At 38.9% G+C, this 21,612-nt stretch overlaps 1 protein-coding gene across 7 annotated transcripts in view; it reads right to left on the bottom strand.

Moving 5' to 3' along the window:
- Positions 1-10,325: 10,325 nt before the first annotated feature.
- Positions 10,326-21,612, bottom strand: part of sncaip (synuclein, alpha interacting protein) — a 99,273-nt gene continuing 87,986 nt past the window's right edge. For 4 of the 7 annotated variants that reach the window (XM_073069419.1, XM_073069410.1, XM_073069402.1 and 1 more), the window contains exon 10: positions 10,326-14,659. In XM_073069419.1, the coding sequence (XP_072925520.1) occupies positions 13,615-14,659 (1,045 nt within the window). In that variant the 3' untranslated portion in view covers positions 10,326-13,614. The remainder of the gene's footprint in view (positions 14,660-21,612) is intronic. The other 3 variants (XM_073069445.1, XM_073069437.1, XM_073069455.1) reach the window with 2 other exon arrangements.

Genomic DNA, 21,612 nt, shown 5'->3' with positions numbered 1-21,612 from the left:
CACCGAGTGATCCCACCTTTTTTTGGTAGTTGGAGTGTAGGCGCTCCCAATCTATGGCGGCTCGCATTTATATAGTGGAGGCCACTGCAGGTCTGCCGGATACTGCAGATAAGCCCAAAAGACTGACAGGTGAAGAGTCGCCTCACCTGGATGGACTGTTTGGGCCCCTGAATGGTAGTGAGGGAGGTGTTGGGGTAGGTGTAGTACTTGTTCTGCTTGCCAGGAGGCACAAACTTACAAGGGAATCATGTAGGGAGTGATTCTCAGCAGAAGCTGCAAGGGAGGGGGGGGGGGGGTTGGGAAAGGAGAAGACGTGCTTGGTGGTGGGATCCTGTTGGAGCTGGTGGAAGTTATAGAGAATTATATACTACATGTGGAGGCTGGTCAGGTGGGAGGTCAGGACAAGACGAACCCTATCCCTGGTGGGGTGGTGGGTGGATGGAGTAAGTGCAGACGTATGTGAAATGGAAGAGATGAGGGTGAGGGCTGTGTTGACAGTGTAGGATGGAAAGCCCCTTTCTTTGAAGAAGGAGGATATCTCATTAGTTCTGGAATGAAAAGCTTTATCTTGAAAGCAGGTACAGCAGAGCTGAAGGAAATGAGAGAATGGGATGGCATTTTTACAAGTAACAAGGTGGGAAGAGTTATAGTTCAGGTCGCTGTGAGAATCCGCGGGTTTATAAAAGATATCAGCAGATAAACTGTCTCCAGAGACAGAGACAGAGAGATCATGAAAAGGGAGGGAGGAGTCAGAAATGGACCAAGTATATTTGAGGGCAGGGTGGAAGTTAGAGGCAAAGGTGATGAAGTCAACAAGCTCCGCATGGGTGCAGGAAGCAGCACCAATGCAGTTATTGATGTTGTGTAGGTAAAGTTCGAGAATGATACTGGTGTAGGCTTGGAACATAGACTGTTCCATGCAGCCAACAAAAAGGCAGGCCTAGCTGGGATCCATGCGAGCGACATGACTACACCTTTTGTTTGAAGGAAGTGGGAGGAGCTGAAGGAGAAGTTACTAAGAGTGAGGACAAGTTATATAATAAAAAACTTCAATAATATATGTTTTGACAGTCAGCACAGTATTGTTGTTCTAAGAGAATACTTTAGAGAAATGTGCACTGGTCAAAAATAATCTGAATGTCAGTACCTTGAAGGACAGGAGCCACAAATAAAACTTCACATATCCATCACAGCCCTGCATAAAGTAGAGGAAAGTACTTCAATATTCCAAGTTGAAAGATCACCTACAGTTCAAAATTCATCTACAAACTCTTAAAGAGGGAATGTGTAGCAGTGAAGTCGTCAGCAATTTGCCGGAAGATGTGGACAATGAAAATTTGAATACGTGGCTAGATCTGTTCACTAATAATGCCTCTAAAGACAGGAGTTAATCCTTGAGATGAGAGGGGTTGAGAATCAATAACATTCTGCATCTCTGGTGGTTGTGCGGATTCAGCTATTAAATATACTCAAGACAGATGATTAGGTTTTTGGAGATTTCAAATACAGGAATTAGATGGTTCGGCAGGAAAGTGGCACTGAAATAAAAGTCATGATCTTGTTGAATGGTAGAGCAGACACAATGGGCAGAATAGGCTACTCTTATGTTTAATTCTCATGCTCTTATTCAAACGTTGCCTATTAACCTCATCAGTCATCTGTGTATAAACTGCAGTTATAGTTCACATAGAAGAGATGATGTTCAAACTGAGGAGCCTTTGGCAGCTAAACCAGTAGGATTTAGAATGAAAAAAAGCAGATCTTTAACAAATGGGACACATGGGAAAACCAGCTACAATACCAAAAAGCTTACTGCACTAGAAGGCCTTTGGGAAAAATTTAGACAGGATATGGAATGATGGATAATGGAAAATCAAAGGTGATCATATTATTGATGAAATTATTAAATAATTCATGCCAAAGAGTGCAATTTTCATGATTGAAAATGACTGCATCTTTTCAGCAACGAGTTCATCACTAATATTCTCTCTCCTGTTTTGCTCAACATATTCCTAGAAAATGTGCTGTAAGAACCAATGAATATCATAATGAAAGTTATGTGCAAAGGAGATAGAATTATTACTATATGAAGAGGAAAAAACTACAAATGCTTTAAATCTCATATTATAAAATCATAGTTGTATAGAAAAGGAGCTAACAGCCCATCATGAATATTCTGATCATTTTTCCCCATCTACAGTAAATCTATTTGACCACACTAGGTCTGTATCTTTGTACGCTTTGTCTATTTATGTGCATATCTGTCTCTTAAACGTAGTAATTGTATTTAACTTCACCAGTGCTGTGGCAATGAGATCCAGAAATCAACCACACTCTGGATAAAAAGAAACTTAGTCCTCAATCCCTTTTAAAACTCCTTCTCACCTTAAAACCATGTGTTCTTATTTTTGCTACTCCCACCATGGGAAAAAGATTTCCTATCTCTGTCTCTTATAATTTTATATTATCGAGTCATTCCGCAGCCTCCTTCATCCAATCTCTCCCCCTAACTAAAGTCTTTCAAACCAGGCAACATCCTGGCGCACCTCCACTCTGCCCTCGGCAGCACTGTTACATTCTTCCTACAGAGCAGCAACCAGAACTGCACACGATGATCCAACTGCAGAGCTTTGCAAAACTGAAAAATAACTTCCAAACTTTTATATTCTAAGACCTGAACTATAGAGCATGCCATATGCTGACTGCACTACCCTATCTACCAGTGTTGCCACTTTCAAAGAACTATAGGCTAGAAAGATCCCTCAACATTCCCCATTTTCCCTCTCTCTTGGCCGTGAATTTGATTCAATTTCCATTTCTCCAGCATCTTCATCTTTTCTTTAGGCTTTTCTAGTTTATTTCATGTAAAGCACCCTTTTCAACCAACATGATCTCTTTACTGTTAAACTGCTAATCATCCAATATATTTCAAGCTGCATGAAAGATAATGGTGTCATTAGTTCCTTCTAATCCTTACTGGTCTTCTCCATTTTAATGCCACTATCACTCTCCTTTCAATCCTTACACCTTTAATCTGTATTCATTCCCCAGAAATTCCTAACCAAAAACTCTAATCAGGTGTTCATCCCCACCTCAATTTTGATTTAACTCTAAAATCTGAACAATGACATCACTCTTTTCCTCTATGATCCCTCAGCAGCAACTGATTCTGCTTCCAGTGTCTAGTTCCGAGTCACCATCAAAAACCGTGTGGGAGGGGATCACAGAAACAGTTGTGGCAGGACAGCGGCTACCAACCAACCTTTCTGAATGAGTCTGCTTAGCGCTCCCAGATCCGCTGGGCTCAATCCTGCACAATTGTTGTGGCTTGGTGGTGGGTGGAGTTGGTAGGAAAAGAGAAAGGTAGGGTATACAGAAATGCTCCAGTCCACCTAACAGAAGATGCCCGTTGCTCTGCAACTACTGGCAAATCTATACCCATCCATCCCATTGGTCCTTATAAGAGGGGCTACCCATAAATTGGGTTGGTAATCTGGGGAAGATCTGTATATGCCTCATTGATTTAAGGTTCTGATCAATAGGGACTCCTAGGAATATTAACATAGTGATGATGATGCCATTGAATGTCACATATAGACGATAGGATTGTCTTTTTGTTGGAGATGGCCATTATCTGGCACTTTATGGCCTAAATAGAACTTGTCACTTACTTCCTCATGCCTGAACGTTGTCCAAGTCCTGCTGCTTCATTTTCTGAGGAGTTGCTAATAAAACTGAACCATCATCAGGGAACATCCCCATTTCTGACGGTGGTGAACTACATATACCTGTCTGGACACGCCCCCCCTGCTGACTGCTCCTGTGGCTCCTCCCACAGACCCCGGTATAAAGGCGATTGAGGCCTGAGCCCTGCCCTCAGTCTCCAGGATGTAGTATGGTGGTCAACTACTGCTTGTTCTTTCTTCCAGTCAATAAAAGCCGATATCTTGCCTCACGTCTCAGAGAGTTATTGATGGTGCATCACTGACCAAGTGACAGAAGGAAGGCCATCGATGAAGCAGCTTAAGATGGTTGGGCAAACACACTTCCTGAGGAACTCAGGTAGGGAAATCCTAGCATGGGAATAATTGCCTTCCAATAACTGCAAAAATCTTCCTTTTTGCATGGTATGATTACCCACTAGTCTTCTCTTTTTGTTGTCCATTGTCTTTAATTTTGCTGGAGTGCCTTGGTGCCACACTCTGAAATGTTACCTTTATTTTAAGGAGTGTCACTCTGAATGCACCTGGAGAATCAGCTCTTCAGTCCACATTTGGACCAACACCACATTGAAATCTGGAACAAAGTGACTGATGCCCAGTTTGAATTTCATGCAATGAGAAGGTTATTAAGTGCCATTTTTTTTACCATGTCAACAACAGCTTTAACCCACTGTTGACCATTGTGAGAAGAATGATTGGCCATAATTAGCCACATTGGATTTGTCTTGCTCTTACTGGACCTACTGGCATACTTGGAACATTTTCCACCTTGTTGAGTGGTTTCCAAAATTGTAACTGCACTACAACAAATGGCTCGGGAATGGAGCTGGTCCTAGAGCGCAGGTCTTCAGCTGAGACATTTTCTTGCCCTGTACACTTAACTAAGAGCACTGGATACAAAAGTTTCTTGACATCATGCAGAATGAATTAATTTGAGCAAAGTTGATCTTCCGAGATGTTGGGAATCTCAGGAGGAAGCTAAAATGGATAATCTCTTCAGCATGTAGGACTAAATGGGATTGTGAATACTTCAGATTTTTCTTTGGGCAGTCAGCATCAATAAAAACAGGAAGCACTCGTACCCTACTTGTATTATGGATTTAATTGTTCATTACTATTCATATCTCACTTACTCTAGTTAGGACTACAAACCATTGATGATCCTTGACATGCAGTTTCGTTTAAAAAAGAATTAAATGGGTAGATTTTAAAAGAAGTGCTGCTAAAGAAAGGGAAAAGGTAGAGGCTCTTCTGGAGCAGCAGTTTCCAGGAACCCCTCAATTAATGTTAAGGATCCATGGTATAATAAAGGTTGGGAACCCCTGTTTGAGTGTATTTCAGAGTTTAAGGCATGGCTGAAAATATAAAGACGATAAACAAGTCAAAGGAGATGCAAAAGCTCAAATATAGAGGTAGAGAGTAGAAGGGCTGGAAGATGTACAATTAATCTGATACATCTGTTGAAAAATTAATCTTTGCCCCAAGGAAACTTGGACTGCATTAACTTTGTATGGTGATGCTGTGTGAAATTTGACAATACCTGGGTGAAGTGAAGGTAAAGGCAATATACTGTAGGTAAGTATTGTGATGTTCAAAACAAGTTGCACTGTGGGGGAAAGGAAATGAAGTGCAATGAATTATGGTAATAAATTCATCTGAGTATAATTTATAAATAAAAACATTCTTGCATTATTTTAAATTCCATACCTTGTGTGGAGTTATGTATGTCTGCATACATAACTCCGTGTACAAATTCTGAAATGGAAAGGTTCAGCGAGTTGTCCCTGTAACAATAAATCTAGAATCCAGGGCAGGGACAGGTATAGTGCATTCTCTTACAATGTCCTATGAAGTCTAGGGTTATAAACTTCATCTCATCTCATTTTGTTATCAAGCATTCAAGCTTAGATGTAATTAAATGTTTTCAGTATGTTTCTGTCTACATTTAATCCAATGTCAATCATTGTTACAATGATTTAAAATACATTAGTTACTTTCACTACTGTTAACAAATCTGCACCTTAGCTACAATGTAATTTCAATAATGCCATAAGTAATTGCATAAACAACTGTTTAAAACAAAGGCTCTGATAAACTATAGAATATTTTAAGCGCTATGTAATACCAATTCTCAAAACCAATAGGTCTTGAATATTGAGATACAAGTGACATCCAAATTTCATAACTGTTTTATATTTAGTTAAATCATCACAAAAATCCTCCTCTCTCCACGATGTGAGGTGCTTTGCTTGAATTTTCTAAATTTGTCTACTCATAACCAGTGAACAGATGTAGATGCAAACAAGATAAGATCTGCAGATATAGAGGCGGCCACTCTGGGAGCCCTAGAACACCGAGGCCTCCTGTATATCAATGAGATCCGACGTGGATTGGGAGACTGCTTCGCCGAGCACCTATACTCCTTTCACCAGAAAATGCGGGATCTCCCAGTGGCCATCCATTTTAATTCCACTTCCCATGCCCATTCCGACATGTCAGTCCATAACCTCCTCTGCTGTCATGATGAGGCCACACTCAGGTTGGAGCACCACCACCTTGTATTCCATCTAAGTAGCTTCCAACCTGATGGCATTAACATTGATTTCTCAGACTTTTAGTAATACCCCCTCCTCTCTATTCCACATTCCCTTTTCCCTCTCTCGCCTTATCTCCTTACCTGCCCATCACCCCTTCTAGTGCCCCTCCCCCTTTTCTTTCATCTGTCATTCTGACCTCTCCTATCAGACTCCCCCTTCTCCATCCCTTTATCACTTTCACCATTCAACTTCCCAGCTCTTTACTTCACCCCACCCCATTTCATGTTTCACCCATCACCTTGCGCTTATTCCTCCTTTCCTGTCACCTTCTAAATTTGACTCCTCGATTTTTTTTTTTGTCCAGTCCTGGTGAAGGGTCTCAGCCCGAATCATTGACTATACTCTTTTCCATAGGTGCTGCCTGGTCTGCTGAGTTCCTCCAGGATTTGAATTCAAAGTGTTTTGTACAGTTTCCAAAAACTTAGATGTAACTGAAAATCTAATTCCTATACCTTCTAAAGCATCATTACTTGAGAAATTTAAAAAAAACCTACACATTTAAGTGAATTCATGCTTCTATGTTCGTAAATATCAGAATTCCAGTCTCAAATCCATGAGGTTATCAGGAATTTCCACATAAAAGTGAGCACAACTTACAGGTTGGTCCTTCCCAGCTTTCAAATGCCTGACCTACAATATGCACAATCCATACACTTGCTTGGGAGACCAGCAGAATGGATGTGCTTGTTGATGCAAGGCTACCAAGATCTCCTGCTGCCTGGATACTCGGTTCCTGGCATACAAACTGTCCAAGTTACAAACAGTTCAATTGAATGGACCCCTTCTGTGAAGTACCCGTAATAGCATTCCTGAAATCCCATTACCTACTTTTGTAAAGATTTAACTACATAAGGATAATGAAAATAGAAGCTTCATAATTCAAAGCAAATTGCTGAGAACTACACTGCTATAAATCGCTAAGTATTTTCCCAGCTTTTTCAGTCACAATCTAGCCATATTTGTTCAGATAGGCAGAGCAAATGGAAACAAAAATTGATTTTATAATAACCTGCTTTTTTTTTATTCAGGAAAGCATCAATGTAATTTTATTGTCTTCCATTCTTTGTCTTTTCAACCCCACCTCCCTAGTGTTTAAAAGTATAGTTTTTATTATTGTAGATTTAAATTTTTAAAAAATTTGTGCCATTTTGGGTCACAAGAAGTGGAATAACAGAATGCTGACGCTCCTCCAGTGAACAGAATTTGAACTATAGCCGGGAGAATTTACAATTCCTGTAACCACCGCCTCCATGCTCTTAATTAGAGGTATTCTTCAGCTTAGAATTCCTTAGTCGGTCACTATGTGACTGTGCCTACAACAAGAAAATGATTAAAACAATTAGCTCTCTATATTATTACTGTCAATACAAGCTACATTGTTAACATGAAAAGATCTTAATAACAGATGTAAGAGTTCAGTTTAACAGAATCTTTATTGACTTGCCCTTCAACCCCTCTTAACTCTTTTCAGTCCCTGAAGATACTTCAACACTAATCCAGAAAGAAGGCAAGCTGGCAAATGTCCTTTTTGTATACACGCAGGCTGACCTATTGTAATGAAGAACTTAAGTGTGTGAGTTTTAGATGGATTCTGAGTTTCACCCTCACTGAAAAAATAAGCAGGATCATTTTATTGTGACTTTATCATATGGTCTTGAATTATTGATCCGAAGTTTTCAGAAACAAAATGCAAGCAAATCTTTATGCATGTCTTGGCAACTCTCCAAAGTTCACCAGGTTTGATATTCCAATGTATATACATATAAACACTACAACCCAAAACTTCCTAGCAGCTGTTCACAAGGATTTTTGAGAACCACTATCTGATAATGGTTTCCCCATTGGGGATCCATGGGGGATCAAAAGGATGTAGCACTTACAGTGGGGAATCTCCCCACATATCTGCTCTAGGTTAGTCCTGGCATTGCAAAAGTTTCTCCCTTTATTGAAACGCTTCAAATGTTTGTAAATATCAGAAACAATTTAAAAATCAAAGTTTTTGACAACCATTGCCACAAAAATGCTGAAAAGTTTCAAAGCCATATTAGGCCTCTAACATAATAGAATTTACACTTGTTTAGGCCTACTTCCTTTCAATGTCTCTCATGGAGCCAACTTAGTGCGGGAAGATGAACCTGGGAGATTCAAGGAATCTATAATGTCTGTGATGGTGCTACAAGTAAGTTTTTCATTGTACCTGTACCTCACCATACTCGTATGTATGACCAACTCAACTTGACATTATGGCTTTTTTTTTTTAAAACAGCATCTTTAAAAAGCTCAGCTAGCTCTGTCTGACCACAGAATTTAAATCATGAAAATTAACCATGTATTAACTTTCACACTAATGCTTTTGTTTGGATCATAATGATCATTTGGATCAAATGAAATATTGATTTGTAGCCTATAAATACATATTTCCTCTATTCAGTAAAAATAATTCTGGGAATTTTTTGTTAGGTTAAGTGCAGATTGATTAATACAGAAAAGATAACATAATAAATCTTAAAACATAAACAGTAGGAGAATATTACAATACTTTGTAACTCATGATGGAGAATTTTTGAAAATTAGCTCATATTGACAAATTCACTAAAAATATTTAAATATATGGCAGAACGGGCTAAAATATTGTAAAAGTATATTTAGCCTACATAATGTTTACACTTTGTTAAATTATTCTTTAAAATTACTGGGAAAACATTCAATTGAAATGTCTGCTAAATGCAAGAGAGAATATTCCATTTTGTAGAATTGCTCATTATATCTTCTCATTAAGTACAACTTTTAGAATGAAATGTAAAGAACAGCAATTAGAAATGGCCATCTTTGAAAGATTAACAATGAATCTACATATTTATGGAGTCATTATTGAATAAGGATTTCATGTTTGCATTCAAACAAAACATGCCTTGGTTCCTTTGGCCAAGAAGCACAGTATCACTGTTGCTAAAGACCCATTATGGGCAAGTACTTATTTTGAAAGGTGTGCAAGCTAAATCAAGCAATATCCAAGGTCATTAAAAACCAAAGCCATATTATGTCTACTAAACTTATTTGGATTTTTAAAAAATATTTGAATGCATCATTGTGTTCTTAAGTCAGATATTGAACTATATAATGTTTTCCTTCCTATGTCTTCCTGTTGCAGGAAAAACACTACAATGCTAACTTCCAGCTGTATGAATAAGATCTTGTACTTTTTTGTTTGCTCAGTAGTTGTTGCCTTGGCAAGTAGAGCAATGGAAACTATAGTATTTTACATGGCTTGCTTTAAAATACCAACATCTATAAATTCCTTTGCAAGTAATTTACATTTCTGTTCCTTACCCTTGTATAATAAAATTATTCTTACCATCCTTCAATTTCAAACAAAATATACACTTGTGTAATCATTATCAGCTTTCCTTTTGTATCATTCTGCTATTATTACTAAATATACAAATCGTAATTATACTAATCATACTTTAAATTCATTCAAAATATCATTGAGAAATCATTGCAGGAAGAAAGGAAGGGATTGTGTTGATTTTTAAAAAAATTACTACTGGGCTAGAAGAAAAATAGTACACTAAATGAAAGATTATGTTATTGTTGAGGACAAGTAATCCCAAATTCTTAAAGACCAAAATCCCAACTGGTATTGAATGATACAAATGGACATCATTGTTTGCCTTATGAAGGTTCTCATTTATAAAGCTGCATGCTTGGCAGTGGTAGAACTTTCCAAGACAGTTTTGGTATCCTTTTTGCAGTGGGCAAGAAAAAAAAGATGTGGAAAAGTTATGAATTTTGTTTCATACTAATACTTAGTGGATCATACGACTTGAAGATGCAAGATAATTTGAACATAAAAGCTGACAAGGAATACCTCATTAGTAAATGTTTCCAATAACTCCCATTACACAAACACCATGGAACACCTCCTAAACAATTGATGTACACGTAGATACAGCCTTTACAGGAAAATCATTCAAATAATTACTTCACCAATTCCTTTGTTTATTGTGTTGACTGAATAGATCAGTTTAAGTTGAGTGCTTCATCCCTGGATATATTATCACCCAAACTATAACATGTTGGCCATTACATGAAAGCATTTCAATGACCTTGCATTGCAGTTTTCTCTCTTGCAACCCAATTCGACGTGAATGCCGAATACAAGGTCAGAGAGACAGTTTCTTAGATTATTTTCCCCCTTATCTGTTTGGGTTCAATCAACAATCTCAAAAGGGAGAAAGTAAAATAACTCATACATATTAATAGGTTTATCTGAATAGTGGCACAATAGCTTTAAAAACAATAGAAGGGTTCTGATTGCTAAATGTATTCCAGATGACAAACATTCCTCCAAATGAGTCTGCTATCCGGTATGGTAACTTCTACAGAAACTGCTTTAATAGGTCGTACCCAATATTTTGAACTGTTACAATTTTATTTATACAAATAGAGTGCCAATGAAGTCTACAGAAAATAAAAAATGTGCAAATCAAAGTTTTAACAGGATTCAACTCATATTACAATCAAATAATAAGGAAATTAAATTTCAAACGTGACAATGTTGCCCCAAACACATCAATTTTCCAGTAAAATGAAGTATATTGACAATATGATTAACATTTGATTGTTGTTTTTGCATTAAATAATTAATCCAAAGAAAACAAACTTCTGTATAACTGTAAATCCGCTTCAAAACATCTTTTGATAGAATAATTTTATAAAGTACTTTATGGTTCATGAAGCTTACAGTGATTGTAATTTATAAATTGTGACATTCCATGTTTGTAATTTATAAATTCACAAATAAAAAAATAAAACTGTGTATACAAGTTTGAATTATAGCATCTTTAACATAAAGAAGTTCCCAAATATTTCCAATGCTTAGTAGAAAAAAATGTAATTGAGCCAAAGAAAAAGATATTTGCAGGGCTGACTTCATTCCAGATCAAAGAAATGGGGAAGGGCAGTAAGGAGTGGGCTCATATCTCCTTAAGCTAGATATAAAAGTACATTTGAGAAGCTTTGTAAATAAAAATTGGATTGGGGTAGGGATATTGTCAGGGAAAGAGGCTGCGTGATGAGACCTTTAAAGTGGAATTCCAGTGAAGAGAGTGAAGAATCCATTTAGTACCTAAAGGCACCTAATTATTTGAGTAGCAAAATATTACTGCTCAGGGATGTTGAATCATGACATCAGGCTAGACAGAGTTAAAATATTAGAATAAAGTAATAAGCGTTAGTGTTGTGAAATATAGAGAACTAATGTAGATCAACAGAACAGAAATTTGTTGTAGTACAGGATGCATACAGCTGGAATTCAGAACGGCATGGAGAATGTAACTGGATTTGATTCTGGGTCTGCTTGGATATATTTTTGCTTCATTACTTATCTTTGCTCTTAAAAGTAAGTTTTCAGTACTGGCATGGGATTATGCTGGCATCTTCAGTCCTGCCTGTGGAGCACTTTCTGACACCTCAGAGTCTAATGGGAAAGTGTGAATGTCAAAATTTTCAGCTCCCAAAGTAGGGAAGATTGCCTAAGGAATTTGCACTGAATTAAAGTTCATCAGTTCCCATTCAAATGAAATAAAGAAATGAACTGGGGACAAAAACTTCCAATTACTTAAGTGAATTTTATCATTTTCATTGATATTTAGTGGGCATGTGTTTAGTGTATACATTTTTTTTGAAACAGATCCAAAATATTACTGACAGACTGAGACAACTGAGATATCTCAATCAGTAATACCGAGGAGTTAATAGTTACACAAGTACCTCTCACAAAATAGTTCGCTGAGTGCAGCCCCCATGTTGCACAAAGCCACACTGAGACACTGGGAGCTGGATCTCCAATGAAAAACTGCTCCTAGAGCCATGCTGTAACAGTATCAACTGGGGCAGCTGAACAGCAATTCCGGTGCAAGGAAATATCTACTCCATGGTAGATTCATGACATGGGTAATGAATAGCCATAGATATGGCAAGGCTTGCATGAACAGAAGAGACTATACAAGTTAACATTAATTTTCAGGTGCCGAATTGTGTTACAATACAATGAAGTTCATTTACAGAAGACTGTAACAATAATTTTGTACTCTTATCATATAAGGATATGACTGCTAGGGAAAAGTCAATTATTTTATTCAGTGAATGGAAAAGTCAATTATTTTATTCAGTGAATGAACCATTAGATTTTCAAAGCTAATCTCGTAGAATATTGGAGGTTGATAGTAAGGGTCTCAGAGGTTATGGGGGGAAAGGAGGAGAATGAGGTTGAGGGGATAACAAATCAACTGGAAGCAGTCTAATGAGCCAAATGGCCTAATTCTGCTCCTATACCTTAAGTACGCCTTATGCCCTAACTCAAACAGAAACTGCATTTGACTTCTTTTCAATGGAAATTTATGTCCTTTTGTACTGAATGCTAGAAACATTTTACTGAAAACATGCCTGACAAAAAGAATAAAATTGTTTGTTATATCATTTTTTGTGACAAGAAAACGGAATTCAATCAAGCTCCAAAAGTGAGAAGAACAGTGATCATTCAATTCACCGTCTAACAGCATCCAAACATTTTCTTTTTCTGAATTCTGGTCATAGTTCAGCAGACTAAAGCACTAAATAGCTGACCCACACAGACCATGCAACCACAATTTTAATTCTTGGTCTGTGCCAAGTGCATTAATTTTGGTCAGTATGCAATTGTGACTTGGTACCTGTCCTTAGGATCACCATGTTAGAGGTTTGGGAGGGAACAAAATGATCATGTTCCAATGCTTCAGTGATACTCAGCAAAGGATATGGTTAAATAGTCAGTGTGATGTCCTCTGTAGTTTGAAACCATCCTGTAGGATGACACAAAGAATCATTACTTGGTCAAGACGTCAGTGCCAGCAGGAGAGGGAGAAAAATATTGGTATATTGGACAAAGTAATTCAATATACTTTTTTAATTTGTTTGTTTTTAGTAGTAGCAACTAATTTTGTGCAGAACACCAATTTTAACACTTCATCTTTTACTTCCCTACTCTATACAATTTATATTATAAAATACTGAAAGTTTATTATGTAGAAACAATTACAGCATATTTGCAAGAAACTTTGGAACTATTACCTATATATTTTTATTTTACATTAGTATCTTTATAAAATGTAGAAAAGGTCAACGTATTTTTAGATTTGCTCAGCTTAGTTTCTTCTATACAAATGTATCCAAAATAAAATTTAACTCTATTTTGTATTTTTAAAAAAGGTTAGTTTGGCTTTTTAGTTTGTGGTAAAGTTTTAAAGAATGGGCTATTTTGTAGACTTCACCACATTCACTGTCTTAGTATTAACTTTTGTGGGTGTTGAATTACTTGGTTTTGAACATCCAGCTTTCCTCCCTGCAGAGTTCAGTGGTAAATTGGGATTATAATCTACATTTAGATTGACAGGATGTGCATTATTGTTGTTCTGATTAGTGTTTATAGATTCTACCGGTGAACGAAAATGTCCAACATATTTGTTCAATGGCTCATTGACTTCTAAACTAGTTGGAGACATTGGCAATGTTTTTTCATTTTCTGTATCCTTCCTATTATCTGACTCGCCAACTGTTTGCTCAGTTTCCACAACAGGCTCCTCAAAGGTGACTCTCAGCTTTAAGTTCTGAGAAGTTCTGCTTTTTGAAGCTGGTGATTTAAGAGCGCTTTTAGGACTATTTGTCACTTTTTGCATGGTACCAATGTCACCATTGTCAGTACAAAGCAGAGAGTCTGGAAATTTATCATTGCTTTCAGCAACAGGAGAATGAATTTGGTCCTCTGATGCAGCAGAAGCTTTAGGGACAAAAGGGAACATTCTGCCTATTGCTGAAGTGTGCTTTTTAATCATGAACTGTACTTTTGCAGTGCATTCCTCTTTTTGAACAAGGGGTCGTGGGCGTGGCTTGTTATCTCTTTTAATGTGAGAATTCTTCTGATCTTCACTGATATGGGTATCAGTGTCTGACTCACTAGAGGATCTCTGAGAATATCTGAGTCTGGTCAGTTTATGTTCCCTTTTGTCTCTCAAGGCTTTTCTTGCAGAACCTGTCACAACACTTGCCTCCTGCCCATCTTGAAATTCCAAAGAAAGTTTTTCTTGTGTGCACACATTTCCACAAATCTCTTCTCCCAAAAGTTGACGGATAATTTTGTCTGCTTCTTCACCTTTTTGTTTCAGCATTGCTATCGTGGTAGTCTTTGGTTTTGAATCAGGGTTGGAAACAGTCGCATTCCCTTTTGCACTTAGAGCAGTCACCTTTTGATCACCCGACAGATTATTTTTCTTCTTACTGTTTTCAGATGGTATAGATGAACTAGTTGTATGAGAAAATACAGAAAAAAGATATAGAAGAATAAATTAAAATGTTCTTTAGTACCGTACCAGACATTAATAAAGTTCTATTTCTTAACCACTCTGATGAGCGAAAAGAATAGGCAGATACAGGAATGCACTTTTTTTTAAAGTGTTACATCATTGGCAAATAAAACTGGTTGGCCTTTCAGACCATACTTCTCACAAAAACTGTTAACTTGAGAGTGTTTTTCCCAACCTTTTTTCCATCACTTTCATTTTGGTGAATATTTTAAGTGTTAGGGTCGACTGTTTCATGCAGTGACGAGAAGTACAAATCAAACTAAATTACATTAATGCAGTTCCTGCTTAAAATCATTCATGCTAAATTAATGACATGCACTGTGTGGTACAGAGCATTCAAATCCGTTGCACCACAGCCTGATAGAGGGCTGAAGACTCAACAAGTTCCATCACGAACCGAACCCCCCTCACCACTGAGGAAAACGATAAATTTTACGTCATATCAGTCAATGATAATAGACCTGATTCTGGTGCAGATTTCAGAAAAGACACTGGTCCAGATTGCTCCAGCTTACACCTTGCAACAACAGATAATGTAGTTACCCAGTTCTTTTCATGATGATTTATTTTTCATTTTATGGTATAACTTAATGTTGGTAGTTCCTGGCTATCAGATTTTCTGGACTCTTGTGTTATTCTATTAATACGCTAACACACTTTTTATTTACTTTTAAGATATTGAACAGTACAGTAAATATTCTAGTGAAGCTGGTAAATCAAAATGAAGTGGAGAAGAAGGTGAATTTAAAGAGAGTGCAGGAACCAGGGCCCTAATGAGTGGGTAAACAGTACAGGAGCTGGGCCCAGTAACCAAGAGGGCTCATGAGAACCATGACTCCAATCAGTGAACCACAAAAATAAACCACTTAGCCAGATGCCACACTTTCGGAATTTCTGAATAGTTGTTGGATAGCAAATAGAAGTTTTCGCATAGTTAACTACATAAAATTAATTCTTTTTTTTTGTTAACATCTATACAAGGAAGTCCAAGTCTTATTAATGTGCCAGAGTAAGTAATTTAAGAATCTGAGCATTCTGTGTTTAAAAAGTACCAAGTGACTTTTATCAGCTATCGGAGACTCAAGACACCTCTGTTGCTGGAAATTTAGAGCCACACACAAAAGGCTGAGGAACTCAGCAAGTAAGGCAGCATCTGTGGAGGGGAGTTGACAATCGATGCTTCAGGTGTGAGTCTTCATTCGGGACTGGAAAGACACACAGAAGCTGGGAGGTGATAGGTGGAAGTGGCAAAGGGCCAGAAAAGATTGAATCTGATAGGAGAAGCCATTGGACCAATGGAAGGAGGCAAGGAGGGAAACCAGTGAACACATGTGGGAGTGAAGGGTAGATAGGGTGGGGAAGGAAATGATTATCAGAAGTTAGATAAATTGATGTTCATGCCATCAGGTGATAAACTAATCATGGTGGAATATCAGCTGCTTTTCCTCTGTGTCTGGCAGTAGAGGAAGCCATGAGCTAACAATTCAGAGTGAAAATGGGAAGATGAATTAAAATAGCTGGCCTCCAGGAGATCTTGGCTAGTGTGATGGATGAAATAAATGTGCTGTTGGCCAGAAAGAATGACAATCTTCAAATCAGTGAATGCAAATGAATCAAGGACAGTGGAAGCAGTCTTTGTTCTTGCTATGTGCTTGGGGGATGGAGGCTGCCATTTTGTGAAAACACTGGATTCTCCATTTTGTGAGCTTGACATGCGGGACTTGATTAGTGTTTTAAAGAAGATACAAAGACTTCAGGTAATTTGCTGGACTGGAGGTCATTTCCAATGATGCACCATCAATAACTCACGCTGAGACTTAGGAAGCGAGATATCGGCTTTTATTGACTGGAAGAATAAACAGCACTACATCCTGGGGAAAATGAGGGAGAGCAGCAGCCCACAGTCGCCTTTATACAGGGGTCTGTGGGAGGAGCCACAGGAGCAGTCAGCAGGGTCTGTGGGAGGAGCCACAGGAGCAGTCAGACAGGTATATCTAGTTCACCACATCCAAATATGGAGTTGTTTGTGAGGTGTTCTTTGGTTGGCTATAACATGCAGACTTGTGAATGCCTGAGGTGATTCGAGCTCATTGCTGACTGGGAACAAAGAGCCATAAGTCAGCAACTGTCCCTTGATGGGGAGAGGCCAATAGATGGATGCTGCTTTGGACCAGAGCCAGACACGTGACCTGCGGCCAATGACACGGGAATGCGACATTTGAATTGATAAGCAATGGATATAAAAGTAGGTGCTTTGTGTGCGCCGGTGGCGGTAACTTCGAAGAATAACCATCGCAGATATAAGCGAGAAGAACCCTGCGTGAAGCACGTGGAGAGTGAATCGGGACCGCAAGGAACAAGGAGCGCCTGGCCAGCATAAATTCCTCCACCCGGGTAATACCTTTGCTATTCTTTGACTATCCAGGAGAGTCAGGGGTACTTAGCAGGTGTACGCACAAGGTATTTAGTGTATAAATTCACGTATTAGTTAGTTTGAACAATAAAGATAATTGTCAGTAAATACAGATCTCTCTGTGCCTCACTCAGAATCATCGGAAGAGGTAGAAGTGGTTTCTCTCTCTCTCTCTCTTTTTCCAACAGTGCTTGATGAAACAGGTCTTACCAATGTAGAGGAGGCCACACTAGGAGCATCAGATGTAATAAATGACACCAATGGATTCACATGTGGAAGGACTCCGACTGGCTCTGAATGGTGGTGAGGGAGGTGGTGTAAGGGGTAGGTGTTACACTTGGCAGCATTGTAGAGATACATGCGGGGGGCAGGGGTTGGTCGGGGGGGGAAGGATGAATGGAAAAGGGAGTCCATGGAAAGTAGAGAGGGGAAGATGTCTCTCTGCCACTGGAGATTAATGGATGAAGGGGCTTGAGGAGTAATAAGCAAGGAACAGGACAATTCTAAGCCTCTTAGGTTGGGGGAGTAAGTGTGAGTGTTTAAGGGGACAGAGCTCCATCAAGATGGAGCAGTGGTGAGGGGAAAATATTTTTTGAAAAACGATGTCGCAGTTCTGGAGCGAAGGAGTATAAAACCTCATCATGAGAACAGATGTGGCAGAGATAGAGAACTGAGGAAAGGGAATTGCATCCTTGCAAGCAACAGGGTGGGAGGAGATTATGACAAGATCACTGTGGGAGTCATCAGTGGGTTTGTAGAAGATGTCTGTGAATAATCTGTCTCCCAGAATAGAGCCTGATCAAGAAGAGGGTAGAGGTGTCCAGAGGTGGACCAAATTAATCTGATGGTGGGGTGGAAGTTTTATGCTATCATCAGATTGATATTTCCCATCAACATCCTGAATTCTAGTTCTCAGTTAAAGATTGAAATTGCCTATAATGTCATCCATTTTAGAAAATGTTATCATAGTGACATGAAACTAAGAATAAGACCATAAGCTGTACAAGGAAAACTAGGCCATTTGACATCGTGCCTACTCTACCATTCCATCATGGCTGATCCAATTTTTCTCTCAGCCTTATTCTCCTGCCGTCTCCCCATATCCCGTCACGCCTTCACCAATCAATAATCTATCAAACTCTGCCCTAAATATACATAAAGACTTGACCTCCACAGCCGCCTGTGGCAATGAATTCCACAGTTTCACCACTCTCTGCCTAAAGAAATTCCTCATCTCCGTTCTAAAAGGACATTCTCTATTCTCAGGCTGTGTCTTCTGGTCTTAGACTCTCCCACCACAGAGGAAGCATCCTTTCCACATCCACTCTATCAAGGCCTTTCACCATTCCATAGGTTTCAATGAGGTTACCCCTTGTTCTTTGAATTCTGGTAAATACAGGCCCAGAGCCATCAAACGCTCTTCAAATGACAAACCATTCGATCCTGGAATCATTTTCGTGAACCTCCATTGAAACATTTCCAGTTTCAGCACATCCTACTGCTCACAATACTCTAAGTGAGGCCTCACCAGTGCCATATGGAACCTCAACATTACATACTAGCATTTATATTCTAGTCCTCTTGAAATGTATGCTAACATACCGTTTGACTTTCCTACCACAGACTCAACCTGCAAATTAACTTTTAGGGAATACTGCACAAGAACTCCCAAGTCCCTTTGCACCTTTGTTTTTTGTATTTACTCTCTATTTAGAAAATAGTCAACCTTTTCATCTTTTTCTCCCAAAGTGCATGAATTACCGACTCTGTATTCCATCTGCCATTTCTTTGCCCATTTTCCTAATCTGTCCAAGTTCTTCTGTAGCCAACTTCATTGAAGCCACCTGTCCCTCCACGCATCTTCATATTGTTTGCAAACTTTGTAACAAAGTCATCAATGCCATCATCCATACCATTGACATATACTGGAAAACAAATGGTCCCAACACAGAACCTTGTGAAACACAACTAGTCACAGGCAGCTAACCAGAAAAAGTTCCTTTTATTCCCATTCTTTGCCTCCTGCCAATCAGCCATTGCTTTATCTATGCTAGAATCTATCCTGTAATACCATGGGCTCATAGCTTGTCAAGAGGTCTCATGTGTGGCACCTTGTCAAAGGCCTTCAGAAAATCGAAATACACACATCAACCGATGTCTCTTTGTCTATCCTGCTTATTTCTTCAAGGAATTTCAACAGATTTGTCAGGCAAGATTTTCCCTTGAGGAAACCATGTTGACTACGCCTTATTTTATCATGCATCTCCAAGTACCCTGAGACCTCATCCTTAATAATCGACTCCAACATCTTCCCAACCACTGAGGTCAGACTAACTGGCCTATAGTTTCCTTTCTTCTGCCTCTCTCCCTTCTTGAAGAGTGGACTGACATCTACAATTTTCCAGTCTTTTGGAACCATTCCAGAATCTAGTGATTCTTGAAAGATCATTATTAATGCCTCCACAATCTCTTTAACCACCTCTTTCAGAACTCTGGGGTGTACATCATCTGGTCCAAGTGACTTATCTACCTTCAGACCTTTCAGTTTCCTAAGAACCTTCTCTCTAGTAATGGTAACCTTAAACATTTCACGATCCCTGACACCTGGAACTTCCACCATTTTGCTAGTGTCTTCTACAGTGAAGACTGATGCCAAATACATATTCAATTAGTCTGCCATTTCCTTGTCACCAATTACTTTCCAGAAATCCACTCTTGCCTCTCTTTTACACTCTATGTATCAGAAGAAACTTTTTTGTATCCCCTTTAATATCATTGGCTAGCTTACTTTCGGTATTCCATCTTTGTCATCTGTTGGTTTTTAAAAGCTTCCCAATCCTCTAACTTCCCATTAATTTTTGTTCTATTATATGCTCCCTCTTTGGCTTTTATGTTGGCTTTGACTTCTCTTGTTAGCCAGGTTGTGTCAACTTGCCTTTAGACTTCTTCTTCTTTGAGATGTATACATCCTGTGCCTTCCAAATTGCTTCCAGAAATTCCATTGATTGCTGCTCTGCCATCATCCCTTCCAAACAATTGCGGCCAGTTCCTCTCTCATGCCTTTGTAATTCTCTTCACTCCATTGTACTACTGATACATCTCACTTTAGCTTCTCCTTCTCAAGTTTCAGGGTAAATTTGATAAAAATTATACAACACCCAATCCAGAATAGCAGATCAATAGTGGACTCAGCCATGAGCTGCTCTAAAAAGCTATCTTGTATGCTCTCTAGAAACTCCCCATCTCTGAATCCAGCACCAACCTGATTTTACCACCCGAAATACATATTGAGAACATTGCCCTCTTGGCATGCATTTCTATCTCCCGTTGTAATTTGCAGACCACATCCTTACTACTCTTTGGCGGTCTGTATATAACTCCCATCAGGGTAATTTTACTCTTGCAGTTCCTTAGCTCATCCGCAATGAATCAACACCTTCCGACCCTATGTCACCTCTTTCTAATGATCTGATTTCATTTTTTTACTACAGACAGACAGACATACTTTATTGATCCCGAGGGAAATTTGGTTTCATTACAGCCGCACCAACCAAGAATAGTGAAGAAATATAGCAATATAAAACCATAAATAATTTTTATATTGCTGTATTTCTTACTAACAGAGCAATGCCATCCCCTCTGCCTTTTTGCCCAACCTTTCGATACAACGTGCGTCCTTGGGCATTAAGCTCTCAGCTATGATCTTTTTTCAGCCATGATTCAGTAAAGCCTACAACATCATACCTGCCAATCTGCAACTGTGCTACAAGTTCGTCTACCTTATTCTGTACACTGTGTGCATTTAAATCTAATGCCTTCAGTCCTCTATTCACACTTTTCCATTTTGTCCACCTTTTACTCATCCTGTTGACTGCAAGTTTGCCCTATCAACAGCCTCTCCTCGCTACACATTGCTGCTGTTTGTAAACCAGCTACCACATCTTCAGCACTTTCCTTTCCTACGATACTTCTTGCATTGAAGTATGCACAGCTTAGGACACTAGTTGCAACATGCTCAACCTTTTGATTCCTAAGTTTATCTGAGGTCTTACCAACATCTGTCTTCCCATTGCTCCGCAACTCTAGTTTAAACCCCACCATGCCTGCAGCATTAACAAGCCTTCTAGCTAGGATATTCCTCCAGTTCAAGTGAAAACCATCCTTCTGTACAGGTCCCATCTTCCCTGCAAGAGAGCCCAATGATCTAGAAATCTTATGTCCTCCCTCCTACATCCTTAGCCATGTATTAAACTGTTTTGTCTTCCTTGTTCTGGCCTCACTCGCATGTGGCACGAGTAGCAAATGTAATATCACAACCCTGGAGGTTCTGCCTTTTAACTTAGCACCCAACTCTCTGAACTCCCTTCGCAAAACCTCGTCACTCGTCCTACCCATGTCATTGGTACCTACATGGACCATGACATCTGGCTGTTCACCCTCCCATTTAAGAATGCTAAGGACACAAGCTGAGATATCCT

Source organism: Hemitrygon akajei, chromosome 2 (genome assembly GCF_048418815.1).
Source record: "Hemitrygon akajei chromosome 2, sHemAka1.3, whole genome shotgun sequence".
Classification (NCBI taxonomy): Eukaryota; Metazoa; Chordata; class Chondrichthyes; order Myliobatiformes; family Dasyatidae; genus Hemitrygon; species Hemitrygon akajei.
The sequence above is the reverse complement of the archived record's forward strand: the minus strand, read 5'-3'. Positions and strand labels throughout refer to the sequence as shown.